The sequence below is a fragment of the Halichoerus grypus genome, chromosome 6 (genome assembly GCF_964656455.1).
Source record: "Halichoerus grypus chromosome 6, mHalGry1.hap1.1, whole genome shotgun sequence".
Lineage (NCBI taxonomy): Eukaryota > Metazoa > Chordata > Mammalia > Carnivora > Phocidae > Halichoerus > Halichoerus grypus.
Genome location: NC_135717.1, coordinates 70,165,396 through 70,188,182, shown reverse-complemented (window position 1 = coordinate 70,188,182; position 22,787 = coordinate 70,165,396). Strand labels below are relative to the sequence as shown.

The following is a 22,787-nucleotide window of genomic DNA, read 5'->3' as shown; positions in this document are numbered from 1 at the left end:
TACTGGATCCTGACTCAAAATGAACAGTTTTAAGAAGGAATTGCTGCAATGCGGCATTTAAAACTAAATTATTTTGAACATGATTTTAAAACATTTTGTACACAATCTTCTGGTTAAATCAAAATGTAAAAGAATAGGTATTTTAGTTTACTGAATTATAGGTATAATCTGTGCTCCTGTAGAAAATAATTTTTAAGGATTCTCATTTTCCTCTAAGTTGACTTTTGTCCAAACTTTTTTTCCTGTTACATCATTGATTTTAATATAATATGATCCTGTGGCAGGCAAATCTTGTAATCCTATAGTGTTTCTCTGTGTTTTACAGCCTTTTATACAGATTTTTTTGGTAATTAAGTGCTTGTTGAAGAGGTATAAATATCACATATCACACAAATGAAATAAATGGATTATTTAAGGAAAACCTTTACTTGATAAAAATAGAATTTGCTTTAAATAAGAGAACTTGTTATCCACAAAAGAGGAGGTCCAGGGTAACACCTTATGTAGTTGAAATAAGCCTGCTGAAAACGCCAGAAAAAAAAACCAATAGAAAAAATTATTCTTTTATGCATTGTAAAAGTGGAACATGCATATTTGTATTAAGTATCTTGACTAATCATGGTTCCTTATATGGTATACTGTAGAGACTGTCAGAACCAAAAACAGGCTGTTGTAGTTCATTGAAATTAAAGGAAAGTAAAACCTAATTAGATCATCTTGTCCAGTTCTTGTCTATAGCTCAACATGATTTCTCTTTTCAAATGAATGATGATATGGTATTTGATCCTGATTACCTTAAGAGTGAAAATTAAGGGGCGCTTGGATGGCTCAGTTGTTAGGTGTCTGCCTTCGGCTCAGGTCATGATCCCAGGGTCCTGGGATTGAGCCCTGCATCTCGAGAAGCCTGCTTTTCTCTCTCTCCCATTCCCCCTGCTTGTGTTCCCTCTCTCACTGTCTCTCTCTCTCTCTGTCAAATAAATAAATAAAATCTTTAAAAAAAAAAAAGTGAAAATTAAAAGAGAAGAAGCCAGGGGCGCCTAGGTGGCTCTTGTTTTCAGCTCAGGTCATGATCTCCTGGGTCCTGAGATTGAGCCCTGCTTCAGGCTCCACGCTCACTTCTTGTCATTCCAAGGACACTTCACTTCTTCTCTGTTTCTGGCCTAGAACCTGCCCCCCCCACCCCCGCTCCTAGAAGCAGGAGATTCCGGGCCCAGTGGTTCCCAAACAGCCCCTGAGGATCAGGGCCCATCCGTGATGAAGGTCTTACCCGCCTGCTGACATGTGATTCATGCAAGAGGCTCATGTGGGGTGGGTTTCGTTGTGTTTTGTTTTGTTTTAAAGAGGAGAATGATGCCTTGAAGATTCTCTCCCCCGCCCCGCTCCCCGGGTGCATAAGCACTTGCATATGTGCACGTGTGCACTCGTGCTCTCTCTTTCTCAAATAAATAAATCTTAAAAGAGAGAGAAGCCCTCATCACATACCTGTACAATTGTGGAATGTTAGCCAACAATCATTGTCACACTAAGCAAAGTCTGATAAGATACAATCCCCTATGATCTGAGGATCACTATTCAGAATTCCAGAGAAAGGTATATTCCTGCTAGGAGGGTGACGTTTATAACCAGATTTGGTGTTCAGCCTGGTCTCTGCAGATATAAACAGGTACCACTTCACTTAAGAAATCTAAGGTATGGGGTGCCTGGCTGGCTCAGTCAGTGGATTCTGCGACTCTTAACCTCAGGGTTGTGAGTTCAAACCCTACATTGGGTGTAGACTACTTAAAAATAAAATCTTAGGGGAGCCTGAGTGGCTCAGTCGTTAAGCATCAGCCTTTGGCTCAAGTCATGGTCCTAGGGTCCTGGGATCGAGCCCCACATCAGGCTACCTGCTTGGCGGGAAGCCTGCTTCTCCCTCTCCCACTCCCCCTGCTTGTGTTCCCTCTCTTGCTGTGTCTCTCTCTGTCAAATGAATAAAAATTTCTTTAAAAAAAAAATCTTAAAAAGAAAAAAATCTAAGTTATGGTTGCAGTTCAGATAAGCTTATTCCTATTTGGTTTTGTCCCCTTGAAGCCTAAGTCAGATGTGAATGCATTTTATGACTTGGAGTATCTTTGAAGGTTCATAGAAATAAGACTACATAATGTACATTTCAAGGCCAAGAACCAGGTTTTTAAGATACGGACATCCAGATCATGAGTTTTCCTTTGTTTAATTTATTTGAAAAGTTTTTAGTTAAGAGATGTCCCGGGGCACCTGGGTGGCTCAGTTGTTAAGCGTCTGCCTTCGGCTCAGGTCATGGTCCCAGGGTCCTGGGATTGAGCCCCCACATCGGGCTCCCTGCTTGGTGGGAAGCCTGCTTCTCCCTCTTCCACTCCCCCTGCTTGTGCTCCCTCTCTCGCTTTGTCTCTCTCTGTCAAATAAATAAAATCTTAAAAAAAAAAAGAGAGATGTCCCTTAATTGTAGACCATTAAAAGTAATTTTTATGTTTCACAAGTCTTGTTTTTCATTCCAGGAAGCTATCATCAGTTAGTAACTTCATGGCTAGATCTCTAATCAAAACATTTACCTTACATAACGAAATTATAGTTTAGTTTTGGAATTAAAATAAGATTTTTGTCAACTTAATGCTTAGCACTTGTTAATTTTTGATTTAACAATGATATAACATCTAAAAATATCACTTAATCCCAGCTTAGTTATTTTTTAGTTTGCATATTTGCCATAAGGAATGCCATAGTGAACATCTGTATAAAGTACTTTTTAGGCAGGTTTTACTATTACCCATTATTTTTTTTTTAAAGATTTTATTTATTTATTTGTGAGAGAGAGAATGTGCACAAGCAGGGGGCAGGTGGCAGGCTGAGGGAGAAGCAGGCTCCCCGCTGAGCAAGGAGCCAGATATGGGACTCCACCCTAGGACCCTGGGATCCTGACCTGAGCCGAAGGCAGATGCTTAACCCGCTGAGCCACCCAGGAGCCCTGTATTCAAGATTCTACCCAGCCTTATTCTCTGTTCTTTGAACCATACAGTCTGTACTAATTAAATAACATTTCTAAAATTCCTTTACTCGTTTACAATGTCTGATACCTTATAGGTGCTAAATAAATGTTTGCTGGATACATGAAGAGGAAAATTTATTTTCTTTTCACATAGAAAAAATTAGCGTGGTTTATTTCTGGCCAGAGATTGTTATTTTGATTGTGCTTGTGTTTTCAAAAATTGTTTATCACAAATACATCTTGTATAATCAGTAGAAGAACAGATTGTCTCGTATTTAGTTGCACCTGTAAAATTGAAGGTTAATGTCTTTGTAGAATCTTAGCAAAAGGACACTTTTATGTTTGTCTCATAGGCAAAGAATGATCAGACATTGAGATGCCTACTTTTAATTGATGCCAAAGTGAAGTCATCATAGTATATATCCTTTAAGAATGCTTTCAGCTGGGGCGCCTGGGTGGCTCAGTTGGTTAAATGTCTGCCTTCGGCTCGGGTTGTGGTCCTGGGGTCCTGGGATCGAGCCCTGCATTGGGCTCCCTGCTGAGCGGGAGTCTGCTTCTCCCACTCCCTCCCTGCTTGTGCTCTCTGTTGCTATCTCTCTCTCTCTCAAGTGAATGAATAAAATCTTTTTTTTTTTTTAAATGCTTTCAGCTGCAGAAGGCAAACAAACAACAAATAGTGATTTAAATAAATAAGAGGTTATTATTCTCACATGTTAAAAGTCTGGAGCTAGGCCCCTACTGCTACTACTTACTTTCTGACTCTCTTATCTGTTGTCATCCTTAAGCTATTGACTTTTCTTCATGTTTGTAAGATGGATGCTACAACTCCATCATTCCAGAAAGGAGAAAGGGCAGCTACAGCTGAGATGGTCCTTTTTTTAAAAAAAAAAAGATTTTATTTATTTATCTGAGAGAGAATGAGAGAACACGAGAGGGGGCAGGGTCAGAGGCAGAAGCAGACTCCCTGCTGAGCAGGGAGCCCGATGCAGGACGCGATCCTGGGACTCCGGGATCATGACCTGAGCCCAAGGCAGTCGCTTAACCAACTGAGCCACCCAGGTGCCCTGAGATGGTCCTTTTTGTCAGGAAAACAAAACCCTTTCCCAGGACCCCTCAGCAGACCATCACTTACTTTGTAGTATCCAGAACTGGGTCATGTGGCCACTACTTGCAAGGAGACTAGGCTATCAGGTGGTTAGCTTCCCAGCCTATGTAGTGGGAAGCGGCAAGGGGAAGAACAATTATTAATGACTTTGGATAGCCATTTAGGAGTGTCTGTTTCGTTGTACTTTTCATTGTAACTGTTATTCCAAGCTTTGGGGAAAGAGATTGTGAAGTATAGTTCCTAAAAAGTAAGGTGTTTTTTAGCTAAGGCCTGGGAAGTCATCTGTAATGTTAAGGATTTTTTGGATGGTCATGATTGTTTTGTATTTAAGGTCTAGCTTCCTTCCTTTCCTTTAAGAGAGGGTAGAGAGCAAGCATATACTTTCAAATACTAGAACCTCTTTGCCCTCCTCTCTCATCTGTATACGCTTAGTTTTTCTCTTAGATTACTAGATTGTTCCTGCCAACATTTAAACTTGCTCAGCTCTTGTCCTTAAAAAAAAAAAGTCTTTAGACCCACAGCCAGATTTCTGCTCTACTTAGTTACTTCCCATTCTTATTTAATCTCTTTCCAATCTAACCTTTGTTATTGGATATTTTTTCAGTTTTACTTTGACCTCGCAGCTATATTTGACACAATCACTCCCTCCTTGATAATTTTTCCTTGACTTGCATGGACACTATACTCTAATTTTTTTCAAAAATTCCATCCCTCTGGCTCATTCTTCAGACCATGTCACTTCTCTAAATGAGTCCCCAGGATCCTTTCAGGGAACCCACAAGGTCAGAACTTTTAAAAATAATACTAAGATGTTATTTGCCTTTTTCACTGTGTTGTCATTTGCATTGGATCTTTGCTCCTTATACTTCGAACTTAACTTCTTTTGGTTTCTTGCATTCTGCAGGCTCATTTCTGCCTTAGGATCTTTATGTGTCCAATACCTAGGCTACTTCCTGCACTCACCCTCCCATGACTAGTATTGAAGAGACAAGCAGTGAGCTAGGTGCTACTCTTTTTTCAGTTCTTAAACATCCCTTCTCCAGAGTGGTTCCCTGACATTCTTCTGCCTTTTCCCAGATTCAGTTTCTTCTCTTATATGCTCTCATAGCACTCTGTTGCATGAGTCAGAATTCTAGTCACTTAATTATTTGTCTGATGTCTGCCCCACTATTACTTAACCTCCACTAAAGCAGAGAGTATGTCTGTCTTGGTCATCATTCTAGCAAGATGTATGTCTAGTATATCAGGCATTCCATAAATACTTGTTAAATGAATGAAATGATTGAAAAGCTATTGCAATAAAATGAAAAGTCTAATGGGAGTAGTGGAAAGAGCTCTGAATTGGCAGGAGATTTGAATTTAAATTTAAATTTTGTCATTAACACCTTTTGTACCTTTCAGGATTCTAGTTTCCTTATCTGCAAAATGATATTATTATTGAAAATAGAGTCTCAGTGGGGTGCCTGAGTGGCTCAGTTGGTTAGGTGACTGCCTTCGGCTCAGGTCATGATCCCAGGGTCCTGGAATCGAGCCCCACGTCGGGCTCCCTGCTTGGCGGGAGCCCTGCTTCTCCCTCTCGCACTCCTCCTGTTTGTGTTCACTCTCTTCTCTGTGTCTCTCTCTCTGTGTCAGTTAAATAAATAAATAAAATCTTTAAAAAAAAAAAAAAAAGAAAATAGAGTCTCAGTACTTGCCCGAGTAGACACTCATTAAACGAAAAACCACTCCGCACTCATTTGAGTGCCTATTACAGTAGTGGTAAGCCCTGGAAATAAAAGACTAAAACAGACATTCTTGGTTTTGTGGAGTTCATTCTAGTGGATTTGTACTTGGTGATCCCTAAGGTCCTTTCCACAAGATTCTGTGACATGAAGTAATGTATAGTAGGTACCCTATTTAGAAGGTTAAATATATGATGACATCTTTAAAGGAACTTAGAAGTGTCCATTCACCTTTAATTTGTGTAGTTGAAACCTTTGTTTCTGTTTTTCAGTCCAAGCCTTACGCATTTGACCGAGTGTTCCAGTCAAACACCTCTCAAGAGCAAGTATATAATGACTGTGCAAAGAAGATTGTTAAAGGTAAATATATTTAACCTGCTCTTGTCGCAATAATAAGTAAAATATTGTTTGTGATCTTTCCCGTTTACCCAGTTTTTTTTTCATTTTAATGCCCCCCTTTTTTAGTTAATTGTAGAAGACAGTTGTTTAAATAATAAAAAGATCAATACAATTAGTAAACACATTGCTCAAATTTCATGATCTAATTTATTTACAGTACCTAGTGAAGGGTATTACAAGAATATTAACGTTACACACTTGTTTTTGGAAGATATAGTTCTATTAGATATTCCCAAGAGAGTTTCTACGGTAGCAGTTCTGGAAATACAGCAGCTTGAAAATGAATACAGAATGGTTAGACAGGTTTCTAAAAAGTAGTAGAAAATGGCAGCAGTCTATCATTCTTCCATTCATTGTTCTTTCTTCCCCAAAGACTCCTCTTGTGTTCAACAGAAAAACACTTGAGGAATTTAACAGAGGTTACCAAGGGTGAGAAAAGTGTGTACGTTCCAGTTAATACTGTTAATTTTTACCAAGGTTTTTTAAGTTTATATTTTCTAAAACCATAGAATCCTAGAGCTGAGAGTGTGTGAGTGATTATCTGGACTTCTAGTTACTATAGAAATCCCTTTTGTCAAAGGGATCTTACAGTTAAATAGCTATTACTTTATGATATAATTTATTCTACTTTTTGTCAGCTCTAATTGTTAGAAAGTATTTAGATTGAGGCAAAAACCTGTCCTGTGGCATTCACTAGGGTGGAGGGGATGGGATTCAGTATAAAGGTGGACAGGTTAGGGTTAAGTAGGAGCACAAACAGTTCATCCAGTAAGAGGAGAAAAGGTAGAGTTTTGGGATAGAACTAAGTTTATAGGTGTGATGGAAGAAAATATAGATGTTCTCTTCATATTCCATTTTGTCTGTGATCAAGGGTGCAAAGTTAGCCCAGAATGGGGATGGGGTAGGGGGTTCTAGGAGAAGGAATGAAGTTGTCTGGCAGTAGAAGAGAATGGATTCGGGAAATGTGGCAGTATTGCCAGGCAGCATTGCCAAGGGCCCACTCGAGGTTAGCTGCCAGAAGAGTTGAATTTACCTAGTTGGGGTTTTGCCAAGCAATTACAAAAGAGGGAGAGAAGGGCAAGAGCATTGAGGATGAATCAAGAGAATAATGATAATAGGGAACCATGGAATCTAAGGTGAATGAAGGGAAGGAGAATACAGGTCGGGGGGGGATAGGTTTGAGGGACAGTGAAAAGAAGTGGTAAGATTAGTGTGTTATAGTGTTAGTGGGGTTGAAGGTTTGTTAGAATCAGGGTACTAGAAGGAATAATAGGAGGTGGATACTTAATTGACATTAGGAAGGCAGTGTAGGTAGTAATGAAAAGGTCTAGAAGTTAGTTGGCATCTGAAGGAGTAAGGGACAAGATTATGGAGAAAACTAGGCCCAGGATCTGAGAGGCCAGGGTATTTTAGTAGCATCATCTACTACATGGACATTGGAACCACGAAGAATCACAACAGGAATGGTATTAGTGAAAGACGGTGGACTGGATGCTGAAATATTCATAGGAGGTGTTGGAGAATTAACTTGATTCTATAAATGATTGCAACAAAGAGGAATAGGCAGTGTCATCTTTTGTTTGTAGGCATCAAATAGTTTTCCAAGTGGATCTGTCATAGAACACAATTACATTATATTCTTTGATTTTGACATACTTTCTTCATCAGTACAGCCTAAGATTTTATATTAGGTTTTTTTTTTTTTTTTATTTGACAGAGCGAGCGAGAGCAGGAACACAAGCAGGGGGAGTGGGAGAGGGAGAAGCAGGCTTCCTGCCGAGCAGGGAGCCCGATGTGGGACTCGATCCCAGGACCCCGGGATCATGACCTGAGCCGAAGGCAGACGCCTTACGACTGAGCCACCCAGGCACCCTATATTAGGTTTTTAAATAATAATTAAGTTATTGATTCATGAGCTCATGGGCAATTTAAGTGTACAGGTCTGTTTCACATCTGCTGTAGCCAACATTAAACCCCATTCTACACTTCAATATTGGAGTTTTTTAATTTGACTATAAGCTTTTAAAGTATGGATTCCATCTTGTTCATTTTAGCTCTTGATTATATTTTGAGTTTTGTTTTTATGGTTATCTAATTAGGGATGTATGTTGGCTATCAGCATATTTGATAAGTCTGTTATGGTGACAAGGACTTTGAAATTCTGTTAAACTCCTTATTTGTAGACATCGTTGTTTGAAAAAATATTACTCTATATCATTTATAAAATGCTTAATGGGCCATGGTCCTTAGCCTAGTCTTCTAAAAACTGAGTAAGGTTTTGGGGAGTTAATTTTTAAGTCACACTGGGTATTCAGCCAACTTCAGATTCTCTTGTACAGTTAATCTGGTTTTTAGTTTGTCAACATATCAACAAGAATATGATGAAAAACGGATCCTTTTATGAAGTCATGGTACACGAGGCTGGTGTTTCCCCAGAGTTATCAGTAGGGTGACCCTATCCCAACAGGAAATGAGGTTAGTTCAACCATAGCTTTTCTTCAGTGAAATTTTTGTGTACCAAAAATAATTTATCATTTTTCCTTTTTGAAAATGAGTATAACATTTACAAGTTAGTCATCTTCTGTTGTTTTCGTTCTCCATGGCTTTTAAAAATCAGCTATGGTAGCTGTGAAATTTTTATCCATGGAATGTGATTCTCTTATAACTAGAAACTTGAGCTCATTTAAAACCATTCTTTCGCTGTCTTATCCACCTCGGCCTTAAAGTCTCTCTTGACAGTGTTTATTCTGTTCCATTTTGAGGATAATATTGTAGAAGGTGGTGATAAAATGGGAATACCCCTGTCTTATATTGTCTGTTAACATTTTATTCTCTGGGCAGTGCAGGTCTACTCAGACATTAGTCTTTTTCTGAATGTTTTAAAAGCTCTTTTTAGGGCCTTAGTTTTTGTTTTGTTTTGGTTTGGTTAGACTTACTAATTCTGGGCTTTTATTTTTCTCCTGTTATTCTAATGATTTTTATCTCTTGCACATCCTTGGTTATATAGTCTTCTTTGTTCTAAGATTTTTTTTATTTATTTGAGAGTGAGCGAGCATGAGCGGGAGGGAGAGAGAGAATCTGAAGGAGATTCTGTGCTGAGTGCAGAGCCTGTCTAGGGCTTGATCTCACAACCGTGAAATCACACTGAGCCGAAACTATGAGTTGGACGCTTAATTGATTGAGCTACCCAGGTGCCCCATAGTCTCTTAATAATAGTCTCATATCTGCCTTTCTCAGAACTCTTTGAAGTCTGTTGTCCTGAAGTGCTAAGGTACATGTTTCTATTGTTTCTATTACCTTCTGTTCTATTTCTTTACAGTTTCAGATGACATCATTCATTTAGTGAAATTTCCCTCCTATTTTCTTTGGTCCCTTTTACTTCACAGCAAATTCCTGCTTTAGTGTTTGGAACTGAATTCTGAATAGCAGTTCCTTTATTTGTTGTGTGGATAAGAACACAGGCTTTGGAATCAGGCAAACCTAGATTGAAATTTAGGCTCTGCCACTCTACCTGTGTGACTTTTGGCAAGTTACCTAACCTTCCTACGTCTCTGTTTCTTGTTTTGCAAAATAAGGGTATTATGAAGATTTAAAAAGATGATTCATTCATGAAAAAGAACTTCACTTAGGGCCTGGTATGAAGAAGCAAGCACACAGCAGATACCAATTGCTGTTTGTTTCCTCTCTTCTAGGAGAAGAAATTATTTTCATAATTTAATCAACCATAATTGTGCTTGGGATAATTCATAGCCTACAGTATTTTCATTCTACAAAACAAGACTTCAAGCAACTATTATAATAGAAAGTGCTCTCCAGCTTCTGTGCTAGTTTTGTAATTTATATTAGAAAAATATCACCTGACTTGCTCCTTTTATCTTCACCAAGTGCTCTCTACCACTTTGGAAGAGACTGGATATATAGTAGGTAATGGGGCTTGTCCTGGACAAGATTATGAATGTGGAGGAGTTAACAGTAAATACATAGATTTAAGGAAAAGAGATGAGGTGGGGGTAGGTGGTGGGTGCCTCGTGAGGTCTGAAGACAGGAAACCGATTAAATACATGGCAGGTGGAGTTGGGATAGTCACTCGCAAACAAACCTGATGGAAAGCCATGGTTAGAAACTTCTGGTAGGCAACGATCAGCAAAATGATGGGTAAGTAGGTATTTCTTCTGAGGTGTAGATTTGATGAGCAAGCTGCTAGTTGCTTCAGGTCATCCTCTGGGCTCCTGACAGTTGGCTGAAGCACTGTTTTCATAAATTTCTGTACAAGTTTATATATATGTGTATGTATATAACATTATGTGCAAAGCAATTACTTTTTCCTTTCTATAAATTCATTAAATAAATTTTTTTTTTTTGAACAAGGCTTACCCACTTCTATTCTCTAGTGAATTCCAAATTTGAGTGATGTCTTTTCACTTCCCTGTATGAAGTGGTTGTCATTTATTCAATACTTGCTATATGCTATCCATCATACCAGGCCTTCATAGAGTCCTCATCATACCAGGTATTCATAGATTTCCTACCATAGCTTCCTGACCTGAATTGTCTGCCACAGTATTTACTTTTAATTTTTCCAGATGTAGCCTGCCATATATTTATTTTAGTTCCTGTGTTTCTTGATAATACAGTGCAGCGGTTAAGAGAATGTCCTTAAAACCAAGATTGTCTGGGTTTGCATCTCAGCTGCATCTTGCTAGCTGTGGAAGTAGAGCAAATTAATCTCTCTGTTCTCAGTGTCGTTATCTGTAAAGTGGGACTAAAAATAGTACCTTTCACAGAGTTTTGTGAGGATTTAATACATTAATATATGAAAAATTATTAGAGCCTGTCACATTGTATGCTCTCAAATGTTAGCAATAATAATTTTACATGAGGACTTCTAATTTTCGTAGCCTTCCCCTAAGCCTTTCCCTTTCCTGATGAGGAAGTTGAAGGTCAGAGAGATAAGTGACTTTTAGAAGGTGTTATGCTGTTGTCTTGCTTACTAAGTATATTTTTCTTTTTTACAAAGTATGAGAGAAGTAGTATGTGTCCATAGTTGTCCATCTCTGTTTCTCACAAGAATAGCAGAAGTATATTTTAAAGAGGGAGGGAGGCTTTAGAAAGATGCTCTGTGTTAGTAATGGTAATAATCATTCAGCAAGCATCTGAGTTCCTACTAAGTGCCAGGCATTGTGCTAAGAGTTAAGCACAGTCCCAGCCTCAAGGAGTGTAAGCTGGTGAAGAAGGCAGATAAGTAAATTGACAGTTGCAATATGCAGTGATAAGGATAATGTTTAAATGTAGATGCTGGGGCACCAGGGTGGCTCAGTTGTTAAGCGTCTGCCCTAGGCTCAGGTCCTGGGATCGAGCCCTGCATCGGGCTCCCTGCTCTGTGGGAAGCCTGCTTCTCCCTCTCTCACTTCCCCTGCTTGTGTTCCCTCTCTCGCAGTGTCTCGCTTTGTCAAATAAATAAAAATCTTTAAAAAAAATAAAAAATAAACGTAGATGCTATAAGAACACGTAGGATGAGACTCCTCCAAGTTTATTTGGAGGTGGTTTGTATAGTTGGGTTGGAGAAAAAAAGTAAAGCCCAAGCTAGTCTTAAAGGATGCACAAAGAGTAGGAAGGAGAAGGAGGGGTGCCTTCCAGGCAGAAATGACACATGTACCAAGGCATACCCACATGAGAAGAGTATCACAATGTGGGGAACAACATACATTATGGTGTGACTGAAGTTGAACCATGTGAAATTGTCAGATTTGATCATTTTGACCAACACAAAACAGCGGTGTGAGAGGAAGGATGGTGAGAGGTGGCAAACAAGAGCCAGGTCAAAAAGTGCCTAATTTTACCTGATTACAGATGTATGCCCTGTAGGATTTTCAAATAGATGAATATTATTTTTCTTTTTTTAAAGATCCATGCTTAAGATAGGTACATCTCATTATATATACATTTTATCTCAGGAATAAAACTAGAAAATGAATCCTAGTTAATGATACCTGCATGGTTAAGTATTTAGGTGAAAGTGTACTGAAGTCTGCAGTTTACTTTGAAATGCATTAAAATATGAGATGGATGGATAAATAACATGATTAAACAGTAAAATTATAAAATGTTAATGATAGAATCTTGGTGGTGGTTATAGGAATCTAACTGTAAAATGTATTCCCTTTGTATGTTTAGTTTTGTTGGGGATAAGTCACTATAGAAAGCAAAGTCAGGGATGGATTTGAAGGTAGGCAAGAATTATTTTCCTAATTGATAAAAGTGTTTATCAAACTACTTTAGTGATAATGCGGCATGTCTAGAAATCACCTAATCCATCATTGTTAATACCCTTGCACTGAGAGCAGAGTGTAGATCATAGCAGGTGCTCAGTAAATATTTGAATGTTGAATATTTCATATTCTCTGAAGTTATGCTTGAAGTCCCCAAAACAAATGTATGCATTTGTTATCCTGGGTGCCCTCATATAATATAGTTTCACATAACCACAAGTATACTGTAATATTCTATAGACATATGCTACTAATGTGATCTTGAGAGTCAGTTGTTAATTCACCTACCAGTATTTATAGATATAACAAAAGTTTGGATTTTATCCTTAGGTTTTATTTGATCAGTTAAAGGATCTTAAGCAGAAGGTATGGCATAGATATACTGAGAACAATTATATGGAATGGGAGTGAATTGGAAAGGGTCTAGTACTTTGTTCTCCAGATAATTTCTTGTTAGAAATACTGCAGTGCCATCTATTTTTTTTTAAGGTGGCGGTGTGGGGGGGTGGTACAGAGGGAGAGAGAATCTTTTTTTTTTTTTTTTTTTAAAGACTTTATTTATTTGACAGAGAGAGACACAGTGAGAGAGGGAACACAAGCAGGGGGAGTGGGAGAGGGAGAAGCAGGCTTCCTGCTGAGCAGGGAGCCCGATGCGGAGCTCGATCCCAGGACCCCGGGATCATGACCCAAGCTGAAGGCAGACGCTTACCGACTGAGCCACCCAGGCGCCCAGAGAGAGAGTCTTAAGCCGATGCAGGGCTCGATCTCACAACCCTGAGATCATGACCTGAGCTGAAATCAAGAGTCAGATGCTTAACCTATTGAGCTACCCAGGTGCCCCCAATGCCATCTATTTTAAATGTGATTTGAGATCTCTTAAAATTTTCCCAGGGAAGTAAATACCTTCTTTTTCTCCTTAATAAATGTGTCTGTAGGAAATTTGTTAGTATCTAGTTAGTTGTGCCCAGTGTTGGGATTGTTCTTTTTCTTTTTTAAATAACCAATTTTTTAAAAAATCAATTTTAAAAAATTAGTCAATTTTAAAACAAGGATTTAGAGGCTTCACTTTTTACTTTGGCTTCTTCTAGAATACAATGTAATTTCATAACACCTTTTTGTCACCAAGAACAAAACAGAACAAACCAAATCCCTGAAAATTAAAAAATCAAAAGGTCACCTTGTTACTCGCATTTTCTTTTTTCCCTTCAGCCTAGTAAAGGAAGATACTTAGATATCTGTTAAAGGTAGATCTTGGAGTACATACGGGGCTAGAAAAGGTTTATTTTTAATTTCACAGGTATTTTGAAAATTTATTTCAGTGGGCTTGTTATGCTTATATAAGGAGGACTGTTGTATGGGTTTGTGAGTTTTAACTACTAGTTAACCACTAATCAGTAATCCTATTTGTAAAAGTGAATTCATATCTGAATGTAAATTTGCAGGACATTTTTTTCTTTTAGGTCACATAAAGCTTTGGAATACAGGTGTAAAGACATTTGAGATGTACATTTACATAAGAGATGATCATAAATAGTGGAATTTAAAATTTGTGTTTTATTGACCACACAAAGTAATCTGGGCTGGAGAGAAAGTAATTGCTCAGGTGGATCATCACTAAGAAAATTACTATTAATATATTCTTATTTTTCTTCAGTCTTTCATGAACTGAACTTCAATTTTGATGGTATCTTTCATATTAGTGTAAAGAACATCTGAATCTGCCTCGCCATTCTTCCCATAGATATTTTTGTGCAGATTTGATTATGCATGGATGAGGAACAGGGTTACTATCTACGTGAATTTTTTCAGAGTGTTTTCTGATATTCTTAAGTAATTTCTTATGAATCTTTTTTTAAGGGAAAAATAAATCCCCTGAGGTATAAAATTTCTTATTTTCTCATAGATGTACTTGAGGGATACAATGGGACAATATTTGCATATGGACAAACATCCTCTGGGAAGACACACACAATGGAGGTAACATTTCATAATCTGTACTTGCATGTAGTTTTCAGAATAGACAGTGCATTCATTCATTATTTGCGAAATGGTTTTACCATGCTTAAACATCTTTATTTACTCTTCATTGCATTCTCGTACAAATAATACACAGGTAACGTCACTGTTGGAATCTAATCAGTTCTGGAGTTTGAATAATGAAATTATATACTTGAAATCATATCTTAACTTTGTTTTATCAGCATAACCACGAAATATGAGCATTTTAGAATTAAGAGGAATTTTGTTACTTTATAATAATGGGAAATTTGAAATTTTGAATGTTTCATGTTTTCATTTGTATTCAGAGCAATTCTCTCCAAATATCAGCTACTCTTCTTTAGTAAGAATGTCTCCACAGTTATCGGTGCTGCTATTAATAAGATGTGGTCCTGCCCAAACTTTATATCTAGAAAACAGCCTGTTATCTTATGCTGCTGCTACAAAGCATCTGCTTTTATCATTTATCTGAGCATTCTGTATAAATGACTGCTTATTTTAGTGTAATTCATATTACTTATTCCGTAAAGTTAGAACAAAGACATTTCTAGTATTTGTGTGGATCTGACTTGAAGGAACAATACTTACAGGAAGAAACAAACCTTTTTCGAAAATAAGTTCAATGCACAAGCATGGGTAATCTAAATCTAATGATTAAATAAAAGGCTAAGATCAGTTGGTAACCTTTGTTGTTGACATGCAGTATTTATGTGTAACTTACCAATATGTTATAGTTGAATTGGATTTTTTTAGATACTTGTAAAGCTGTTTTCACCAAAAAATGGCAACAATTAAAATTACTGTCCTCTGCTGACTGTAAATTATAGATTGAAAGTTTTTACTTTTAATTCATACTTCTTAAAGTCTCATTTTGTTTTCTGTTTAGGGTAAACTTCATGATCCAGAAGGCATGGGGATTATTCCAAGAATAGTGCAAGATATTTTTAATTACATTTACTCCATGGATGAGAATTTGGAATTTCATATTAAGGTAAAAGCCTTGGGGAAAGATTGTGTTTTGTTTTACACCTAGAATAATTTTATTCCAAGAAATAATAAATGTTTTTCCCTTTTTAAAAGTTATTTTATGGACAGTTACAGTAGAAAGATCATTAGAGTTAGTAAAATGGGGTTCTTATCTGCCATTAGATGACCTTAAACAAGGTCACAAAATCTCTTGTCTTAGCCTTCTTCTCTATAAAATGAAGGAGTTTGTTTTATTGCTGAACTCAGACTTTTTTTTTTTTTTTGGTAAAGGTTTTATTTGAGAGGGAGAGTAAGCGACTACAGCCGTTGGGGGGGTGGGTTGCAGAGAGAGAAGCAGACTCCCCGCTGAGACCCTGGAATGAGGCAGACGCTTAACTGACTGAACCACCCAGGTGCCCTGAACTCAAAGGTTCTTACTGTTCTCATGAGTCTAATTCATTTTAAATGAAGATATGTAATGGAAATTGCTGTTATATGAGTTTAGAGAGTTCCAATCTTCCTGTTAGAACATGAGCTATGGCTGAGTTGTTGATAACTCTGCCCCCTAGTCTAGATCGTGCTCCCTCAGACCCCAACAAATTTTTTTTTTTTTTTTTTAAAGATTTTATTTATTTATTTGACAGAGAGAGAGAGACAGCGAGTGAGAGAGGGAACACAAGCAGGGGGAGTGGGAGAGGGAGAAGCAGGCTCTCCGCCGAGCAGGGAGCCCGATATGGGGCTCGATCCCAGGACCCTGGGATCATGACCTGAGCCGAAGGCAGACGCTTAACGACTGAGCCACCCAGGCGCCCTAGACCCCAACAAATTTAATGAATGTGAATAAATTATTTTAAAATTTTAGTTGATCTTTTTTTCCTTTATTTCTTTGCCCTTCAGGTTTCGTATTTTGAAATTTATTTGGATAAGATAAGGGACCTGTTAGATGGTAAGTTAAATTCTTGCTCTTTTATCATTTTAAAATAGCATGTTACCTTTTTTAATAGTAGATAGATATGAGACTATTTCTAAGTGACCTATATGAAACTGACTTAAATTATAAGAAACAGGTATATTTTAAAGTTCTTTGAAAGTTAGTTGAATGCCTTTGACACATTGAATAACTTATTTAAAGCACATATTTAGGGGTGCTTGTATTTCTTAGGTAGTAATTAGAGAGTTGGATTATAGTTAAAGGTCCTGAGTCCTACTCTTCTGTTAGCTGTCAATTAGATTCATTGCCCTTGGGCAAACTATTAAACCACTCTGTCTTACTGTTATTTTCAAAATGTGGGTGGTAGAGGTTGCATTGGACCTAAAATTCTATATTGCTGCATTAATTTCTATTTAAATCTGCTACTGTTTCTGCAGTCTTTCTTTAATAGTGATGTATCATATTTTTAAAATGTATTGTTATTAGGTCACTTGGGAAAGGAAACAGTCAATTGAATTGGTTATTTTCATAACTGGTTTTAGAGTTGAGAATGTTGCTGGTGCTATTCATTTTTCTTTTTCAGTTTCAAAGACCAATCTTTCAGTTCATGAAGATAAAAATCGAGTTCCCTATGTAAAGGTACTTATAAAATAATGCTTGTTTTTAGAAAAGCCCTGTAATAAAAAATTTTAAGACTATTGACATACTTCAAAAAATTATGTTATAGGGGTGCACAGAGCGTTTTGTATGTAGTCCAGATGAAGTTATGGATACCATTGACGAAGGAAAGTCCAACAGACATGTAGCAGTTACAAGTAAGTAGGATGTTTATTAACACTAGTTAAGGTACAAAGCTGCCTTAAACTATCTTTATCAACATGATTAATTGTATTAGATTTTTATGTAAAGTAATGCTTTAGAAATTATTAGTAAGGGAAAGCCATGTTTGTTTATAGTTGTTTGTGTAATTTCATTGCAGATATGAATGAACATAGCTCTAGGAGTCACAGTATATTTCTTATTAATGTAAAACAAGAGAACACGCAAACGGAACAAAAGCTGAGTGGAAAACTTTATCTGGTTGATTTAGCTGGTAGTGAAAAGGTAAAATCTTTATATTCTGGTAGATATTTAAGCATTTTTATAAACTTTAGCTTGAATTTGGACTTTGGCATTGTTCATTATTAACATGTTAGAAACTATAAAATTGGATTTGGTAATATTTTTGAGAGTTAAAAGCATTGATGCCAATGCTTATGACTACTTAAACCGAAAAACCAGTTCCAAATTACTGTCATTTGCGCCATAGTCCAGTTCAACCAATAGGTGTTACCTTTGTCTTAAGGTATATAATTTTATTGAGAATTTTGTTCGGCATATATTGTCATAAATTTTATTAGGTATCCTTTTCCTTATTTTTGGTATCTGTTTTACCATACTGGCAGTGGGCTCCCTGTGAAAACTGGTAACTATCCATTAGTCTTTTCTGGTTTGGTTTTACCTATTTCTTTCCTTTGGGTGATTATTTAATAATTACAGACTGTACTGTATACTAATCTGATTCTAGTTTATGTGAAAATTAAAATAAGTTCAAATATTTTAATACTAATCTCTGTAACCATTTTTGCTGTTTTGCTAATTTTTCCTCTAATTAAAATGACATACCTATTCCCTTTTACTTAAGTCTTAAACACATCCTTCAAAGCCTGTCTTTGATTTTTGTGAATTCTGAGAGGCTGTTTCTTCAGCCAGCACTGTTAACGTATTATTTTATCCTGTCTTTTAATATATGTATTTCACATCTTTTTAAAAGAAGTTTGCTTATATATTTAAATTCAGTTTGTAATAGTTACAGTATCAGCATCACGCTTTAGCAAATTTTAAAAGATTCCTCTTTTTTAATGAAGCAAAGGAGGTTAGCAAATAGTAAATTGCAAATGTGCATGTAAATTTGTTATTTTCAAGAGCACAAACTAAAAATAAAATTTGGTATCTCCTTAATCACATTCTTGTCATGCACCTAGTTACTTGACCAAGTTCTCAGAAGACTAATGAATACTCAAGAAATAGTGATAGCTTAGAATAAATAATTGGCAAATAAAATTGTGAAGCTTTTCATTTTGTTGTTTGCTGGCTATGGATGACCTCTGAACTTTTTAGAAAATTCAAAGAAACATACGATTTTGTTTCATTCTTTTGAAATCTTATGTATAGGTTAGTAAAACTGGAGCTGAAGGTGCTGTGCTGGATGAAGCTAAGAACATCAACAAGTCACTTTCTGCTCTTGGCAATGTCATTTCTGCTTTGGCTGAGGGAAGTGTAAGTATACATGTCTTCTCTTTCCCTATTGTTACCTTACAGGGAGTTACTTAAATATCAATGTATGTATATGCATGGATGTTTGAAAGATTTGGTGTGTTTGACTCAGTATGTGTAAATTAGTTGTCTTATAATAGTATCAGTATGTAGATTTTAGTTCCCATCTTAATATTAATCAGTTAGAATAACCAAAATCCCTTTGTAACTTACGTAAAGTATAACATATTTCTATAACAAATTTTATTCCGTAGAAACCCATTGGTCTTCTATTTTTTTTTGTTCGTAGACATATGTTCCATATCGAGATAGTAAAATGACAAGAATCCTTCAAGACTCATTAGGTGGCAACTGTAGAACCACTATTGTAATTTGCTGCTCTCCATCATCGTACAATGAATCTGAAACAAAATCTACACTCCTGTTTGGTCAAAGGTTTGTTGTTAAGAAAATACAAAGTCTAAATGACAGATAGATCTTTTGTTTATTAGGTCTAGGAAAATATAGGTAGATATTATTCAAATCAGTGCATATTGTTAATATGCTAGACACAACGTTTTAATTGAGAGATAATACAAGCAAGGTCCGTTTTTAAAGCTGCTTGAATTTGAATTAAGTTTTAGTACATATCAAAGTCAAATATTAACTTCAGTCAGATTTATATGAGAAGCTTCAATTTAGCATTAAAGAAAATAAGCATTTAAATCAGATAATAAAGAAAAACTTGACAAATATAATTCTATATTAGCCTGTTGACCTATATGACAGGTTCAAATAATGAGATAACCAAATATGAATTGCTTAACCTAGGAAAATCGGTAGTGATGATTTTATCTTTGACCTTCAACAGTAATTTCTTTTTATTAATTTATTCTTGCAAATGAATTGGGAAAATATGGGCCCTTGTTTTTTATCCTCATCAGGTTGTTGTTTTTTTTTTTTTTTAAGCTATTCACAAATTTGGGGACTGATGCAAATGTATTTAGCACTATAGTAATTATGGCTCTTTATATTTAGTCATAAAGATAATTGAACAAGAATAGTCAAATTGCTTAACCAAAAATTATATATATATATGTAACATCTATATATATCAGTTGAAAATAATTCTAGTTACATTTTTTTTCCCCTGCAATTACTTCTCTTAGGGCCAAAACAATTAAGAACACAGTTTGTGTAAATGTAGAATTAACTGCAGAACAGTGGAAAAAGAAATATGAAAGAGAAAAGGAAAAAAATAAGACCCTGCGGAATACCATTCAGTGGCTTGAAAATGAACTCAACCGATGGCGTAATGGTAATACTTTATGAATATGTCATTTTGAGTTTGTTGAATACGAAAGTAAAACTATTTTATAAATTTGAGACTGATATGAACATAAAAATAACAAACCATGTCCATTTTTACTTTTTAAGCATTAGGGATCATCAATTAAAAATGAATAAAATTTTTTAAATTCTGATTTTACCTGAAATAATAAATAGAGGCACAGAGGCCATCTAGAAGCTATAGAAGTCACAGATGGCAAGGTTCCTACAGTAGGGTGGAAGCAATAAAATTTAGAAGATTTGGTGACTGGATTTAGAAGATGGGGGTGAGTCAAAAGTAATTGCAGCTTCTCAAATCTCAGACTGAGCAGATAAGAAAATGGGTGAGAACAACTGAAATTGAATAAAATTGTAATTCATTTTAGACAGGTGGATGTTTATTAACTATGCTGTTGTCTTATTTTAGGAGAGACAGTGCCTGTTGATGAACAGTTTGACAAAGAGAAAGCCAACTTGGAAGCTTTCGCAGTAGATAAGGATATTACTATTACCAATGATAAACCAGCAGCTACGATTGGAGTTACTGGAAACTTTACTGATGCTGAAAGAAGAAAGTGTGAAGAAGAAATTGCTAAATTGTACAAACAACTTGATGACAAGGTAGGTATTGTTCATGTTCCATTTTGTTTTAGAATTTATGACATAGATATTTTTATTTTTAATTTTAATGTTACAGGCCCAGGGGACCTATATACATCTTCCTTGGTTTCTGTTAACCTTTTGAAAATCATTGTAAAGTTGACCCTCAAATAACACTGGTTTAAACTGCATGGGTCCACTTAGATGTGGATTTTTAAAACAAATACAGTACAATAATATAAATATATTTTCCTTATGATTTTAATAACATTTTTTTCCTCTAGCTTACTGTATTATAAAAATACCGTATACAATACATTAACAAAAAATATGTATTAATTGTCTGTTTATTGGTAAGCCTTCCATTCAACAGCAGGCTAGCAACAGTTAAGCTTTTGGGAAGTCAGAAGTTATATGTGGATCTTTAACTCTGTTGGGGGGCGGTGGTCAGCGTCCCTAACCCTCACATTGTTCAAGGATCATCTATATTAATAAAAAATATAAAATCACAATTTCTGTTTCTGTGCAGAAACTATGAGACAGATTTTTTTTTTAAGATTTTATTTATTTATCAGAGAATGGGAGAGAGAGAGACCATGAGATAGGGGAGAGTCAGAGGGAGAAGCAGCCTCCCCGCTGAGCAGGGAGCCCGATATGGGACTTGATCCCGGGACTCCAGAATCACAACCTGAGCCGAAGGCAGTTGCTTAACCAACTGAGCCACCCAGGCGCTGTATTTTTCTTTTTTAAAAGAATTTTTGAAAGGAAATTGGGCATTGGGTCATTGGAGAGCCTTAATGAAATGATTTCTTAGAATCAGGGATCTAAGGACTTGATAATAAAGGTGATGCAAGAGATTAGAGAGGGAATAAAATAAAGTGGAAATAGTATTTTCCTGCTTTGATCGTGTCAGTCAGTAGTGTGAAAAATAAATTATGAACCGGATAGAGAGGAAGGGGAAAACAAGAACAGTAAAGAGACTAGAAGTAAATAGTTCTGGTTTTGGTTTTAGGTGATGTTTTATATGTATTTTAAGCAGATACGGCAGGTTTGGAGTAGCTACATGGCCATTACTTTCAATAATAGAGTTAAATGTTTATTATTTTTTGCATTTAAACTATTAGTAGCTTTTATAAACATGGACTTTTTAATTGTGTGATGTTACTGTTATTAATTGAAAGAAATTCCATCTCTTTCAGCATTTTTCTAGGAAACTGAAATAAGCTATGTTGAATTTAGAGAAACAGTTTTGAAATATTTTGATCGGGGGGAATAGTAATCTTAGAATTTGTGTTAGCAAACAGAATCAGGTTGTGAGCTACTTTGTTAACTAATTATTTTAAAATTCTAGGATGAGGAAATTAATCAACAGAGCCAATTGGTAGAGAAACTGAAGACACAAATGTTGGATCAAGAAGAGGTAAGTTGAATACCTTACATACTGCTTTCAGAAAAGCTTTATAGTTTGTCACTATTATTTAAACATAAAAGATGAACCTACAGAGCTCAGAATATACTGGAGTACATGTACAAATTTTTTTAATATGCTTGTGCTTCACTGTGGATATGATACATCATATGGATTGAAGCAAAGATTGACTTCCTCTTAAGGTCTTTCTTTTTTCAGTTTGAGTTCTATCTAACTGGAGGGGAGAGGAAGCTTTTTTCAGTATTTATTCTTTAATATACTTCTACTGGACTTTTTAAACTCTGTCTTCTACTTTCCTTGCTTGAAGTAGAGTGCTGTTTTATCTCCTTATTCTTCCCAAAACATGTCTTACTAATTCTTGAGAAAGACTTATTACACTGGGCTGGGATAACTTTAGACTGTCCCTCCCTTAATGAAGAGTATTTCCACATGTAAGTGAAGGAAGAAATATTAAAAACACAATGTTTTATTGTCACTCATTCACTTAAACACACAGATACAGGTTTAAAGGGATGATTTAAGAAAGAAAATAACTGATCTCTGAATTGCTTGGATATGTCTTTAATAATTGCATAATTTAAGGTATGACTCACTGTGGGAATGAGAATGTCAGTGAATGAAACATTTTTTACTCCTCTCACCATCTCTATTTCATCAAACCTGTTCATTTTTGCCATCTTTACTTTCATCTTAGTTCTTTCAGGTTTTTCTTCTCTAGTAGATTGTCACCTAGTTTGGACCCTC

At 36.1% G+C, this 22,787-nt stretch overlaps 1 protein-coding gene across 2 annotated transcripts in view; it reads left to right on the top strand.

Annotated features, from left to right (window-relative positions):
* The window catches only part of KIF5B (kinesin family member 5B), a 46,543-nt gene that overhangs the window by 3,047 nt on the left and 20,709 nt on the right, over positions 1–22,787 (top strand). For both annotated transcript variants that reach the window (XM_036099595.2, XM_078075344.1), the window contains exons 2-13: positions 6,100–6,187; positions 14,399–14,472; positions 15,380–15,484; positions 16,357–16,405; positions 16,974–17,029; positions 17,118–17,205; positions 17,370–17,494; positions 18,605–18,709; positions 18,996–19,141; positions 19,855–20,003; positions 20,442–20,635; positions 21,966–22,034. In XM_036099595.2, coding sequence (XP_035955488.1) covers positions 6,100–6,187; positions 14,399–14,472; positions 15,380–15,484; positions 16,357–16,405; positions 16,974–17,029; positions 17,118–17,205; positions 17,370–17,494; positions 18,605–18,709; positions 18,996–19,141; positions 19,855–20,003; positions 20,442–20,635; positions 21,966–22,034 — 1,248 coding nt within the window. The remainder of the gene's footprint in view (positions 1–6,099; positions 6,188–14,398; positions 14,473–15,379; positions 15,485–16,356; positions 16,406–16,973; positions 17,030–17,117; positions 17,206–17,369; positions 17,495–18,604; positions 18,710–18,995; positions 19,142–19,854; positions 20,004–20,441; positions 20,636–21,965; positions 22,035–22,787) is intronic.